Source organism: Notechis scutatus, chromosome 1 (assembly GCF_049901735.1).
Source record: "Notechis scutatus isolate UNSWTSFEM ecotype Mainland chromosome 1, rNotScu1.2, whole genome shotgun sequence".
NCBI classification, from domain to species: domain Eukaryota; kingdom Metazoa; phylum Chordata; class Lepidosauria; order Squamata; family Elapidae; genus Notechis; species Notechis scutatus.
Window position 1 is genome coordinate 291257907 of NC_142009.1, and position 15898 is coordinate 291273804.

General features: G+C 39.1%; 1 protein-coding gene across 2 annotated transcripts; it reads right to left on the bottom strand.

Annotated features, from left to right (window-relative positions):
* Nucleotides 1-865: 865 nt before the first annotated feature.
* PGF (placental growth factor) lies at nucleotides 866-13294 on the bottom strand. Of its 2 annotated transcripts, XM_026664267.2 has the most exons (7): nucleotides 12907-13294; nucleotides 8510-8552; nucleotides 6848-7044; nucleotides 5250-5326; nucleotides 3064-3093; nucleotides 2906-2973; nucleotides 866-1239 (listed from the first exon to the last, which is right to left on the bottom strand). In XM_026664267.2, exons 1-6 carry the CDS (start codon nucleotides 12961-12963, stop codon nucleotides 2913-2915), a joined length of 465 nt encoding a protein of 154 aa, XP_026520052.1. In that variant the 5' UTR covers nucleotides 12964-13294; the 3' UTR covers nucleotides 866-1239; nucleotides 2906-2912. The 2 variants fall into 2 exon arrangements, with proteins under 2 accessions (XP_026520052.1, XP_026520053.1); XM_026664268.2 differs by lacking the exon at nucleotides 2906-2973 and having other exon boundaries at nucleotides 12907-13232.
* Nucleotides 13295-15898: the final 2604 nt, after the last annotated feature.

Consider the following 15898-nt stretch of genomic DNA (forward strand, 5'->3'; position numbering starts at 1 on the left):
GTTCTCTTAAATTATTTGAATCCCACCACTGCTTGTGACCATTTTTCACACTTGCAACTGTTGCAGCATCTCCATGATCAGAATTTGGATGCTTGGCAATTGTCATGTATTTATGATGGTTGCAGCATCCTGGGGTCATGTGATCACCTTTTTTTTTTGCAACTTTCTGATAAGCAAAGTCAACAGGGAAGCCAGATTCCATTAACAACTATGTTACTAACTTAACAACTATGGCAAGAAAAGTTGTAAAATGTGACAAAACTCACTTCACAAATGTCTTGCTTAGCAATGGAAATGATGGTTTCAGTTGTGTTTGAAAATCAAGGACTACATGTATGAACAAAATCCAGTAAACTGATAAGCAGTTACTATGATTTCCACTGCAAGATATGCAGAAGAGCTTGCAAAACATGTCAAGCACAACATTATATTTTCTTGAGAAAAATGATTTTGCGGGGATAATCCAGAACTAATTTTCCTAGGGGAACAAAGGCCTACATGTACACTAAATTGACAGTAACTTGAGCAGGAACCACGTTCTCTGCTCTCTCATTTCCTTGCCTGGGGCTCTGATTTCTGAAATACTGACTTCTAGAATATTATTTGATAAGGAGTTATAGCTCTTATTTATCAAGGTTAACTTGCTGTTTTAGACATGTTTTATAGGAAGGCATGTTCTCCAGGTATTAGTCCTGGTGAAAAACAAGACTTAGGATTGGTAAAGTTTAGCTCAAACTTTTCTTCCCTTTCATTTCTCAATTCCCAACTGAGAGACAATATCCAGAAAATATCCAGGAGGAAGTATTCACATTTGTCTTAATAGTTTAAGTTCTCTAAACTCCAAATATTTGAAACATAAACCTGCTGCTGTTTTCTTGTATTTCCATTTTACTCTCAATTCTGCAGAAATCAGAGTGAAATATTAGCTCTATGTAGAAAGGGAATAGACTGAGATAAACAGGTCTTCATTTGATCCTGGCAGCAGTCCTCTGATGCAATTATATATATATATATTAAAAAAAAACATCTCCTTCAGAATGTCCTATTCTCACTGGGATGTTGTCTTTACTCCTCCCTTTTTGCTCTGGCACTTCAAGTGAGCAAGCTGTTATCAGACCCCTGAATCCATCAGTCAAAATTGTAACTTCAGAGGAATGTTGAAGAGGACTTAGCATTTAAAAAGAGGCATTGCGCACTGCCCTTGGCTGAGAAAGCAACAACTATCATCAAATGGCACACCTGGAAAAAAAGCACAGAAGAGGCTCAGCACCAAATAAATAAATACCCAAAGATGTTAACATGGAAAATGGACAGCTAGAACTACATTTCCTACTCTATGTGCAAACTCTGGTTTCTGCTCTGCTGTAATAAATGCATTATAACAGAAGGTGAAATTTATGCTAATACCACTATCTACATTAAAAATCTGAAATAAAAACCCAGATACAGAAAATAAAATAACATTCCGCTGGGTGTAAAACCTCCATTAATTTCTCCTATTGGCTGAATTCTTCTTTAAGCTGCAAACATTAGTTTATTATTCCAAGCTAAACTTGTAAGGAATATATTGAGGTTCAGTCTTAAAATACTGTAGCACAATGCTTTTATGTTGACAATCTCAAAACAGAATTATTTTTCCCCTTCAAAAGAACAAGGCAAAATTATTAGCCATAGGATATGGCAATTACAGGTAGTCTTTGACATGCAACCACAATCTTGGTCATTGAACAAAGTGATTGTTAAGTAAATAGCCCATATGACTACTTCACTCAATGACCACAATCCTGGCTCTTCCAGTTGTGATAATTAATAATTACGTGAATTGTTACGCATATGGAGTGAAAGAACTGCCTAGAATAGGATAGGATAGGATAGGATAGAATTCTTTATTGGTCAAGTGTGGTTGGACACACAAGGAATTTGTCTTGGTGCAAATACTCTCAGTATACATAAAAGAAAAGATACATTCGTCAAGAATCATAAGGTACAAGACTTAATGATAGTCATAGGGTACAATAAGCAATCAAATCATACTAGGAAACAGTCAATACAACTGAAGGAAGAGAACTCCTGGGATGTAGAAATGGAGTCCAGAGATTTCCCCTCCCACCTGTGCATGGAAAGGAACTCCTGCACTGGGCTGGAGAAGCAAAGCTCAGATCCTAAATATTCAAGCTTCATTTCTCCAGCTAGCCACACGAGTTCTCCTCTTCATTGGAAGAACATTTCTATGCTGAGCTGGGAAAACAAAATGTGGATCTTTGGAATCTGAGCTTTCTTTTTCCAGCCAAGCACAGATCTGAGCTCCGGTCCTGCACTCTGCCACAGGCAGATCCTGAAGAATCAAGTTTCATTTCTCTTGCCCAGCATTGGAATTCCCTCTCCCCTCTGTGCGTTGACCTTCATTGGTTCTGCACCTTCCTTAAAAGTAATTGTCTTTAAATTAGGCTATTCCTTTTTTAAAAAGAATTTGGTGGCAGGTGTCACTAAACGTGGGTTTAGCACCACTTTTATGCTCCCATGTTCATTGGCTGCTATGGCCCTAAACTAATAGCCACTCATTCAGATCGTTTGACAGAAACATTATCTAAGTAGCCATGGGGAAAAAAAGGAGCACAGAGCAGAGCAAAGAAAAACTATGGCTGTCTAGTCAGATACTTACAATCACCCCGCTCCCAAAATCAAAATCAGGGAATGGGGAAATGGGTGCAACTGAATCCACACTGATGCAATACTTATTTATAAAGTAAGATGAGATTTCCAGACCAAGATTCCCCCCCCACCTGCCCCACTGGCTTTGCATGATCCAGAAGCCAAATCAGGTACTGATGGAAGGAAAGATAGTCTCTGCTTATGACTCTTACACCATAGTATTCTTTTTCCTCTCCCTGCTGTTGATACTCACATGGAGATCAATTTTTGGGTCTCTGCTTTGCCCGCTTCTTCTTGCTGCGTCCCTTGAGTCTCCTCCTCCTTTTGGAGGAAAGGTGGGGAAAAGAGTGGATGGGAGATAAGACATTGCAGAGAGTCCCAGCCTCCAGAATCTTTAGTAATGCTACTTACCTCCCTGACTTCAGAGCATCTTGTCGGGGCCTGGGGAAACAGAATTAGTCACTTTTAGTTTACGGTGGTGTCTGCTCAACACATATACAGAGCACCTTGGAGATGTGATGCTACAGACCCAGTCAAGGGAAAAGGCAGATTCCCTAAAAGAGTGTCCCATAGTCTGTGCTCCTTAAATATAGTTCATGCTATACTGACTTTACCATCATGCTGGCAGTGTGCCAGATGATTCAGAAATCTCCAGAAACTTTGATGATGGCAACAGTGGACAGAAAGGCTGAACTCTAGAACACAGAAATGGGGAAGCTTTTGACATTTTCTAAGACCAGAACTACAATAACACTTTTTCATAAGCAGGAAGGGAGAGAAAAAGAATTAGGGCAGGATCTGGAAGAGGGAGGAGACTGCCTGGAATTAAAAAGAATCTACAGTAAAACTTCAATAAGACTTATAAAATATACATTTTAACTGAAACTTTGCAACTAAATAGTAACCCCAGGAAGAGAAAGTGGAAAAAAAGAGCAAAAAGAAACAGCTTGCGTGTATTTGGATTATTTGGTGATCTTTGGATTCTTGGTTATTATATTTGAATGACTAAAATCAATCGGGTGGTTGTTTAAAAATTTATACAATGGCATCACTTCTGGATGAATTGAAAATGGAATTTAAAAAGTACAAAGAAGATGCACAAGAAGGGAAGGGTTCTTTTGGCTTCGTTTTTCAATTCTTAGAAATGGAGATTTGGAACTATGAGAAACAACAAGAAAAGACTGCAAAACAAGAAGACTGGAACAAAGAAGAAGCCATCTTTAATGAACAAGTAACTCTATGTGGGGAAGAAAAAGGAAAAGGGGGAAAGAGAATGGAGAATTTAAGACTTAAAAAAACAACCAAAGAAAAGAAAAATAATTCGAAAAATAAGTATAATACTGGAAAGCAACAGAAAAGGGGAATACAGAAGAGAGAAATAGAGGTAGAGAGGCAAGGGGGTAAAAAGGGGAGAGAGAAGAAGAGAGGGAAGAAGGAAAGGAAAAGAAGTTACAAAGGACCGGAGCAAGATATAGAGAAACAGGACCTATTTAGAGATAATGGGTGAAAATCTAACTGAAAAGGGGATTCTGTAAAGGTACATAAGATTGTATTGTTATATTAGTAATAGAAATAACTTTAGAAAATTGGAAACAACGTATGATTAAAATGAGGGATAAAATAGTTAGTGTAATTTAGTGAAATGTTTGTGAATAAAATGAAATAAAATAAATGAGAAAATTGAATTAGGAAGGAACTGGAACATTTTAATTAGTTAATGTTTTATAAAATATAAGTGAAGGGGGGGAATTAACTATGGAAAGCTTATAATTGTTCCCATAGAAGTATGATATTTAATTGAAAAGTAATGTTAAAGATGTTAAGACTTTAATGAATATTAATATTAATGATAGAATTGAATTGGAATGGAATGTTGTTTTAATTATATACATTTATAATTTTTTCTTTTTTTAAGAATACAGTGTATATTTTAAGAATGTACCAAGCAGAATCCGAATGGAAGTTATGTATTATATTCAATGTTACAACTTTAGGGAAAAGATATAAAGGCATCATACTCCAATCAGTAACTACAGGAGAAATTTTGTTTAATGAGAAAAGATAATAGATAATTGAAACAGGAGAGACAAAAAATATAAATACAATGATTTGAATTGAGATGAGATAATTAAAATAAAATTGAGAAAATTAAAAGAGGGGAGAAGCTATGCAGAAAATGTAAAATAGTAATAAGATATGGAATAGAATATAAAAATGAGCATGAACCTGAATTTGTGTCTGTACGAAGAAATGTAACCTGGGATTACGCTACTTTCAAAAAAGATGTTTTATTTGTATTTTTTTTCTCTTTGTGAAAACTCAAATAAAATTTACAAAAAACAAAACAAAACTTGACCCTGTGGTTCTAAAGTCAGCCATTCTCTAACACAACTCATGTGCCTTCATGGGCATAATGTCATGTGACATTAAGAGGAGATCTGAAGTACCAGTTTCTGAAGCATAATAGCAAAGACCTCAACGAAGAGGCAGACTCTCAAGGAGGAGGGTTTATTAAAAGCCTGCCTTCCCTTGTCCCCTAATTTGGACACTGCAAAGCACCGGAGGCACTTACCAAATGCCACAGCAAAGTTGCTCACCTGCATTCACATTTCCTGTGTTCAGTAAATGACAACTCCACGAAGGGTACCTGGTTCTCTAGGTTGATCTTCTTGAGCTGAAAGGGTAAAATCTAAAGTGATTTGTTGAGCATCTTTATCTCTTTGCACTTCTCCCACTTGACCAAAGAGCAGTTTTTTTTAAGTATGACTCTGTTCCCCAGAGCCATAGATTAACAAAGAACAATCTGTTTTTCTTTCACATCAAAGGGAAGCTTTCTTGGCCACCTGTATCTATTGGCCAGACTGAGACAAGTCAAAAACAATGTACGCATGTAAACAGTGGTATGATGAGAAATATTTAATAACCAGCTGCATTGGCTCCACTGCTACCATTCCACCACAAAACAGCTGATTGGCACAGAAGGCGACAAGGCTCAGCTCTGCTTTTATCCCATAAAATTCCAGAAAATTTAATAACCAGCTCTCACAAGCCAATGAGAGCTGGCTCCAGAAACACCACTGCAAGTACTCCATTACATGTGGAGCCATGTGATGCATCTGAGCTTTATTTTTAAAAATAGCAATCCAGGAGGAACAATAATAAACAGAATTTGGGCAATGTTGGGAGAGTTGTTTTTCATTTTTTATCATTGCATCAGACTTCCAGGGAAAATAACCACTCTGAAGTTACTGTTTTCCAATGGGGCAAATAGTTATTTAGATAAACAGCTGATATCCCCTTTTAGGCAAGTAGAAGACTCAGGGTAAGCAATTCTTACCATGAGGCAGATAGGACTCGCCTATCCACACCTTCTACAGGCAGTCCTCACTCACCAACTGTTTGTTTAGTAACTGTTCAAAGTTACAACGATTGGAAAAATATACCTACCAATCCTTGCATTTATGTCTGTTGCATAGTCCTGCGGTCATGTGATTGCTATTCAAGTGCTTTGTGACTTGTGTACATTTACGACCGTCACAGCACCCCATGATCACAATTTGCAAGCTTCACAGCTGGCTTCTAACAAGCAGAATTAATGCAAAAGACAGAAATGAAATTGTAAGTCATGGTCATATGACCTCTCCCTTAAGCACTGCTGCTCTTAATGAGAGAGTTGCTGTTCCCAATCGTAGTTGGTAAGCAATTTTATATAAACAGACACACATATAGTTAAAGTAAAAAGAATACTAAACAAATTCATACATAAATGTAATGTGTTACCCAGCGTGGTTCTAAGGCAATTCCTTCATCTGACTCCGTGGCCGAACTGCCTTGTTTCTCTTAAGACAACATTTCTCAACCTCAGCAATCTTAAAATGTGTGGACTTCATCTCCCAGAATTCCTCAGACAGCATACTAGCTGAGGAATTCTGGGAATTGAAGTATACCTTCTAACTGTCCTATACAATGGAGCTGTAGAGTTTTGAAAAGATGGGAAAATAATATACTGCTTTTACTCAAAATATTAAGAACAGTTCCAGTTCTAGGGGAACCTCAGCAGTGGACATTAGCTTCTTGGGAGCAAACTCTGAATTGCATTTACATGAAGCAAACCAGCCTTGACAGCTAACTGCAGAGAAAGTGAGGAAGTGACCCTGTGCTCCAGGATAAATGGAACTACAGTATTCTCACCTACCTCCATAGTGATATTGGCCATTTCCACTGGGACACATTGCAGTGCCTCATCTCTACAACATCCACAGCAGCGACGCAGAGAAACACAGGATGGTTTGAACACGTGCTCCACTTCATGTGGGTATTCTGATACAACACTGACCAGTTTCTCCAATGGCTGGCAGGAGCTGCGATTCCAAACATCAAAAAAGGATACCACTAAAAAAAAGAAAAGAAGTATGAAAGTAAAGTACTTAGTTGCCAGTTTTTTTTTTTTCATATATCCAATGCAGGAAGTGCATGTAGGAAGCCACTGTGTCTTTCTCTTGTTTGTTTTTCAGACTGCACTAGAATATTATTGTCCAGATTTTGACAAGCTGGAGTGTCTCTAGACAACAGTAATCCAAAAGACAGGGAATCTAAAAGGAAAAATCTTTGGAGAACATTTGGAGCTGGTGTGTAGATGTTGGCTGGAGAAAAAACTGTGGGGGAGACTTGATAGCTGCTTCAAATGTGTAAAGGATTATTATACAGAAAATGGGACAGAATTTTTCAGAGTTGTTCCAAAGAAGAGGACAAAAATAATGGCCTTAAATTACATGGGTGTAGGTTTTAGTCAAACATCTGGAAAAACATTCAATTGGCAAGACTTCCTTCAGAGGTGGTAGGGTCTCTGCTGCTGAAAAAGTTTAAACAGAGGCTGGACAGTCACCTGCTGGGAATACTATAGCAATAGATTCCTGCGCTATGCAGGGAATTAAACAAGATGTTCTCCATCATCCCTTCCATCAGTTACATCTTATGACTCTAGGACGTTCCCTTGCCTCTGTTTTAGTGCTGTCTCCCTCGAGGCAAGCAACACATTACTCATAAGTATTAGGGATTCAGTGTCCCTTAAAAACAATGCCTACAACCCCACAGGTTAAATTGCAATCATTCTGAGTCCAATCAAAATTCTTCCCAAAATGGAGGAAAAAATGAAAAATTTCAGAGCTTTTATGAGATCTCATTCCTTGACCTCACCCAACATACTTTTTTTTGAAGGGCAAGAATCATTACTCATTGCACAATAATGTCTGCCAAGTAAATAATAATAATACTGGATTTGCATCTACTGAATAGCTACGGTTCTTCAAGATGTTGAACAAAGATCTTTTCCATTAAAACTTTGAACTGTAATCATTTAACTGGAAATTGTGAACTAATGCAAGATCAGTTATATTAAAAGTAACAGTAAACTGATTCTTTGCAGTTAGCAAGATTTAAAAAAATATACAAACAGTATTTGGTGGGAATGTGAAAATTATTGGGTGAAAAATGGAAGACAACCTTGTACTGTGTTCATATTACAAAGAAAACACTAGTTGAACCATAGTGTCTCCCCTTCTTTATTAAATCAATTTCTACAGATTTCAACTATTTCAGTCCTTATAATCTAAGTAAACAAAGTAGTAATTGAAAAATGGAAAGGATAGACTTGTAGGGGATTGTAACATGAGAAGTTACAATCAAGAGTGAAGAGATTCTCAAAAAGGGTGGAGGGTCTTTAAAAGAAATCCAAAGGATAGCATCAGAGCACATAAACAGCCTCCGAGATTCTTCCCATTATAGATTAGACAGACAGACAGACGTATATAGTCCAAATCCACACTATAAGGTCATGCTTCACATATTTCATACTCACCTGGTCCTTCAGTAGTACTGTTCTGAAGAACCACATCTTTCACCTGGGAATAAAGGAGAAAAGGGGGAAAGGTAATTTTCCCAATACATTCCAGACCCAAAAAGGTAAAAAAGGCTGACATAACATGCCCCACAACCCTTCTCCAAGACATTCGGGAACTGTAACAACCAGACTTTTAATTACAAATGGCTTACTGCTGAGAATCCTGTGAGTAGCAAACTCCATGCCTACAAAACTGAATTCAGAGATATGTGACATTCTTGTTACTGTATTTAATTAAACAAATGATAAGAGAAGAGAAGTGTCCACTAACTTCATCTCAGAGTTTGCTAGAGTTCAAACATTCATTCATCCATTAACAACAGAAGTCTGCCTATGGGTTGGTAAAAGATCTAAAAGTAAAGACAATGCCTTCCAAAGTTTTAGCAAGCTCATTCCAGCAGAGAATGAGTAGGAAGAATGATCATTGTCATACTCTTCTTATATACTTTTATGTTTTTCGTCTTGGGAAGAAATTCATTCTAGCAGCAAACATTTCTCTGAGTACTGGGAATGGATGAAGAAAATAGGATTCAATCGTCCCACAAGCTGAATCCCAACATATCCATGGAAATTGCTTTTTAATACATTATCAAGATCCGAGAAAAAGGTCCTAGACATTTCTAGGGTAGCTGCAAGAGGGTTTCTAAGACTGCGTCTAAGACAAACCAGCTCTTTTCACCTTCAGAATGGAAGACATAAAATACTCTATGGATTTACTGGATGCCTTTTGGTGATTAGTTAAAATATGGATGGGGAGATAGTAGCAAAAGTTGCTAGGTCAGATCACCCTGATTTATTTATTTATTTTTATTTACTTTGGAAATTTTATATAGCATCTACTCGCTCATGCCGACTCTAGGCGGCTTACAGAAAATAAAACACAATATAGAAAAAATAAAAATAATAAAAAATTATAAAATAATAATCACCCACCACCCTCCTCAGTGGCAACACACACTCGTTTCAGTCATTTAATGGGCTCCATCCCACTCTGGGTTCCCCAGGCCCACTGGCAAAACCATATCTTCAAGGCCTTCCAAAAGAGTGTCAGAGTTGGAGCCAGTCTAATTTCTGGAGGGATGATGTTCCACAGGTAGGGAGCCACCACAGAGAAAGCCCTTCTTCTAGCCCCTCCTTCTGGATACCTCCTTAGGGTCGGGACCCACAACATTTCTTGCCTCCCCACTCTAGTGGGTTGGGTGGATGTGACCAGCAAGAAATGACCCCTCAGATAACCTGATCCCAAGCCATGAAGAACTTTAAAAGTGACCACTGCACCTTAAATTGCACCTGAAAGTAAAGAGGCAACCAATGCAACTCCCATAGGAGTGGTGACACATATGCACACTGAGGTCTGCACAAAGGTGACACATATGCACACTGAGGTCTGCACTGAGGCTGCTGCATTTTTAATGAACTTCCAGATGCTTTTCAAAGGTAGCCCCATATAGAACATGTTGCAATAGTCTACATGTACAGCAGAGTTCTACTTGTGTTTGTAATCTGATTGAATATTCTAAAACTATTTACTGTCTCAAATGCGATGAAGGATGCTGTTCCCTTGCCAGCAAAGAAAGAAGTTTTAACTACTAGTCAGATTCGTTTCTGTGTATGCAGTTGTCCTTCATGAGAAACAGCAAAATGTCTTGAGTTTGCCCTGACACATACTTACATAGAAGAAGAGAAAACCACTACCCAATCAAATATAGAAGAAAACTTATAGATTCAGGAACTGTCATTTCTAATAGTTATCTTGGTATGATTCATTTGATGGTGTTATCCTGTCTTCTTGCAATTCCCAACTTTGTTTTAGAAACACAAGGTGTCAGTCTAACACACAGTTTCCCATATCTGGCCATTCTAACATTTATATAAATGGAGAAAGATTTGAAGACTCTTTAATGATTAAATGGAATGGAAGAAAAGAAGCGAAAGGGACAACATAGAATTAAATGCTAGAGATGCAGCTTGGTAGTCCTAAAATTAGGCATGAAAATAGCAATATGAAAAGAGTATGGTAAAAGAAAAACATACTTTGACTTAGCCTCTACATAAAGAAAGGTGAGTTTTCCCCCAAATTTTATTGTCAGTTAATGAATTTGATTGTTAGAACTTTGAAATACTAATTCATAACAATGTTCACTAAGAAATGCTTACATAAGCACAAATACAATTTTATATAGTTGAAATTTAATAATTTGATCCCCTGCCCTGCATAAAAATGAAAAATGATCAGTCATTTACAGTAAATAACAAAGGTTGACAGCAATAATCCATCACTACCTGTTTTATATATACATTATTTTGTTTTAGTCAATGAATAAATCTGTTTGTATATATTGAGTAGCACTATGAATGGGCTAGCCGTCCAATATTTCTGCTTTTGAAAGTTTTTGTAGTCAACTGAAGTTTGACCCAATGAATGGTTGTACTGAGCTACTAAAATCTAAGGAGTTTCTACTGGCTAATACTGGATACTACTTTTAGCAGATGGGCTGAATTTATTCCAAACCTGCCTCAGAAACTAATGGATTTTTTTTTTTTTTGCAATCTGATGCTATCCAGATGCGTTAGATTACAATCTCCATGTTCTCAGTCTCTGGGACCAGGCCGGCTGGAATGTTGGATGTTGTAGTGTAACACCAGAGAGGGTGTTGAGCTAAAGAAAGCCAATCTAGTGTCAAGGAGCAAACCAAGACCAGAAGGCACCCAGCAACAGATCTTTTTTTAAGTGTAGTACCAATGAGCAGAAAAACCAGTCACCTCTTCTTTCTCAATTTTTCTTAACTTACTTTTTTCCTTCTGTCCTTCCCTTTTCGTGTTGTATTAGGCCTGATGTAGAACCCACTAAGTAGGCTCAAACCACGTTACTATCTAGTAGATAGGACATCAGCTAGAAATGTCAGGGCTGTAAACTGTCCTGAAGAGTAACACTAAAATAAAGGCAGCAATGGCAAATCGCTTCTGTATCATTGCCATGAAAACAGCATGGATGTGTCCAGGTCAGGAGTCTAGTTCAACTTGAAAAAAGTTTTATTTTTTAATCATGTCTACTAGGTCAGGGGTCTCCAACCTTGGCAACTTTAAGCCTGGTAGACTTCAACTCCCAGAATTCCCCAGCCAGCTCCATTCAAGTAACCCTCTTTTATTTTTTAGAGCACTTCTTCCAAATCATTTATGAAGCATATGCCAGCCTATTCCTGAAAACTCTTTACCCTGGGGTGCTTTTAGCGAGACTGTTCTTGACCCCCGTGACCTCATTGCACAGGACTCCCCTGGCTCCAATTGTCTGTGTGTGGACATAACAACTTTAAGTTGTTAAGAGTTAAAAAGAGATACTTTGGGGAGATAGCAAAGCATCAACTGCAGAATAGAAATAACTGAATGTCTCTTTTGCAAAAGCTTGACAAACTTCAATGAAAAGAGAATTCCATGTTCTGCACAGCAATATGGTCCTTGGATTATTGTATGGGTCTGGAACTTGCATTTCACTCATAAGAAAGCGTAGAGGAGGTTGGAAAATAGAATATCATACTGTATGTCAGAATGATTGAGGCAATTAAAGAACGTTAACAAAACACTACTGAATTGAAACGTGAAATTTGGTTCTCCATCCAAGTTGTACCCTTATCTATATTAAAATTACTGTATCAATTTTTTCTAAATGGAAAGATGTGTTGGGAATTCCCTTCATCCCTTTCTCCAAGCCGGGTAGATTCTACATCCTGCTCTACCACATCAAAAGTTTTATCCAAGTCCCCACGTCTGCTGCTCATCTGCTGCTCTTCGGAGCTGAAGTTCTTACCTTGCAGCTTATGGGGAGGTGCAGATCTTACCCTTCTTCTATTAAACATTTCTAACCACCCCCTACACAATTAAGCTTTCAGGTCAGATGATCATGACGATGGGGAGTTTAATTTGTGCCTTGATGTTCCGCTCTTCATCTAGGAAACACTTGCCCGTGTAGCTCCTACAATTCCGAGACCTGAGCAAAACGTCGAGGTCCGTTCCCCTTCCCGTTTGGTTCTTCTCGTTTTAGTAAAGAAAGACAGCACTGTTCGCCGGGGATGAATAATAACAATAACAATAACAATAATAATATCGCTCCATCCTCTCCGAGAAGATCAGGGGACACGATCGCAAGCACCACTACGAGACCAAGGAAAGTGACACGGGAGAGTAGCGGATTCGGGCACCGCACGCCCAGCAAACACACTGAGGATACGAAATAGGAAGCTACGGCACACACACACACACACACACACACACACACACACACACACACACACACACACACACAAATCCCCGCCAGAGATCGGGAACGATTAATCAGCCAGTTCCGAAGTTCACCTCACCTGCGCGCCCACCACATGCAGAGCAAGAGCTACCAGAAAACCTCGGAGAAGTTGCATCGCGGCCGCCAGCTCCTTCCCCGACCAACTAGTAGACTTTATCCACTGCCGGCTTTCGGATGCTTGTGGGACGCAGCGAAGGCGCCTCTGGCTTCCCGGATCCCCCGCGTCGCTTCCGCCAAGAGCCTCCCCGCGTCTCTGAATCAGGTTCGAATCCCGCTCGCCTCGCTCCGCCCGAGGCTGCAGCGACTGGGGGGAGCGAGAGCGTGGGTCGCTCCTGTCGCCCCAGGCAGGGCCATGTGAAGGCTGCCCGCCTTCCTGCTCCTCCCACGGCCCCTGGCACTCCGCCCTGCCGCTGCAGCCCCGGGGATTTCTGGAGGGCGTTTCCGGTGACCCCGCCGGGATCGTTTGGCTGACCTAGCGGACGCGTTGCAAGAGGACTCTGTTGCGGGAAAGCCCGAGGGACTCCGCCGGGAAGGGCCAGGGTTCTGGAGTAACGCCTGCCTACTCCGAGACACGCTCCTTTAGACAGTCCATCTAAGAGAGTTCAAACATCCTTCACTCCCAACACAGAATAACATACACACTGTGTAAATATTGGATGATTAGTTAATTATCCACATTTTAAATAAATGTAATTGTTGTGTTCCATATTTTGTATTTCATTTTCTATACTTCTACATTTAGTTGTATATTTTGTTTATACATGATAGCGGTCTGAGGGGCTGCCACAGGGAGGAGGGGGTCAAACTATTTTCTAAAGCGCCTGTAGGCCAGACAAGGAATAAGGGATGGAAACTGAACAAGGAGAGATTTAACCTGGAAATAAGGAGAAACTTTCTGACAGTGAGAACAATCAACCAATGGAACAGCTTTCTCTCCGAAGTTGTGGGAGCACCATCACTTGAGACCTTCAAGAAGAGATTGGACTGCCATTTGTCAGAAATGATGTAGGGTCTCCCACTTGGGCGGGGGTGGGTGGGTTGGACTAGATGACCTACAAGGTCCCTTCCAACTCTGAATATCTGTTATCTGTTTACTTTTTTAATTTTAATGAAATTTACCCTGGATGTTTGAATTGGTTATATAGTTTTACTCAATTTTTTTACTCAATTTAGTTTTACTGCTGTAAAGCAGAGTAAGTATGTTGCTTACACAGTGTCTTAGTGGTAAATGATAGACAGACACATGTAAATACGAATTTATATGTATAATATCAAAATAACTATTCATGGTTGACCTGAGGAGTTCTATGATCTCTGAGCATGCTGTTTTCTTGCAGAGATTTCATTACCAAACTAGGTAACATGAGTACAAATAAGTGTGGGGTTTGCTGAGAAATTATAAATATAATTTCTCCTGAGTGGGACAGAATCTTGACTGGCCCAAGAATCAGGTTCATTGCATACATATATAGAGGCCCCTCTTACATTTGCCAAATCTAGTAAGCATTGGCATCCATGGGAAGTTTTTTTTGAAATCAAAATAACAGGCATAATTATATATAATCAAATTCCTGTCCCTTTTAACAAGCATCAACATAATAGCGCGCACATTGATGCCTCATTCAATGGAGTATCCATACCTTCACTTGATTTCTTTTATCCAAATGGCACTGATGGTAAACATCAAACTTTTCTTCATTTTGCATTCTACAGTATAATAATAGAGTGACTTTTTGTCAGATTTTTGGCTTGAAGCAATTAGTTTTCTTTGGCATGTCATTGTTTTTTGCACTATTGCTTCTTACAACCTTGCATATATTTATTGTGACTTTATATATATCATTTGGTTTTATTTCTTTGAAAGCTGTGTTTGAGACATTTGCTATAAAAATAATATATAAATATAATAAGAAAAAAAGAAATGCTAGTTTCCGCTTACAGGAAGTAATGGCAGTGTTCAGGGATTTCTTATTTTGAAACTTGGGTAGAAAGTGCTGAATAATGGACCAGTGATCTGAGTCAAAATAAACCAATTCTTATTTCTAATTAAATTAAGATTTGGATTTAATGTTTGCCAGCTGTCTTGAGAACTTGCCAGAGTAGAAATGTAGGGTGTAAATCAAATAACTGAGTAAAATAAACAAAGAACATTCTGCTGCCCACCACTATTCTGAATTTTAATAGCTCCATAACGATGAAAGTTTGGTTTTCCTGTACTGGATGCTTCAGGTAGACAATTATCTATAAGGAATGCTTTAATTCTAATTTCTCCTGACTTGGTCAAGAATATACAGCCATGTAAAAAAATTGGGAGGGGAGGGGATAGCAGTCTACCTGTCCCTTCTCTGCCCAACTGTCTACATTCTGTTTTCCTCAAAGTTCAGGTCTTTTTCATTCAGTGTATGTTGTTCATATGTACCAAAACTCTCACAATTCTCCGCTATGCTAGCTATACTGGGTCAGTTTTATGGTAACCTGTCCAACCCTTCTAGAGAGCATTTGTTTGGAGAAGACTTGTTTAAATGTATTCATAAAGTAGAAAATAACTAGTTTGTTTATCAGGAATGGGAAACTCAAATATTAAGCACAAGTCACATATTAAAATGCCAATAATACATTTGGAAGAGTGGGGTTTTTTATTAATGGAAGAGGAAGAGTTGAATTCCTCCTGTCCATCCACATGGTCTGCAATCTGACTGGTTTGTGTAATAAACAAGATGCTAATTGGAATAGAGCAGGGGTGTCAAACACAAGGCCCGCGGGCCAACCGCCCGCCAGACCTCGTCTGATGGCCCGCGGTGCCGCCGCCAGCCTTGCAACCTCCCTTTTTTTCAATGAATTTACTCCGTGCCTGCACGGAGTAAATTCATTTTAAAAATGGCTCAAGTTAAAAAAAAAAAAATTTACTTACCTTCCGGGACCTGGCCCGACTTCTTCCTGCCCCGCACTGCTCCCTGGGTGTCGGACGTGGCGTCATCACGTGACGTCCGCCCGACATCTCCAGGGATCAGAGGAGCGCTGGACGCCGCGGAGAGGAGCAAGAAGAAAGA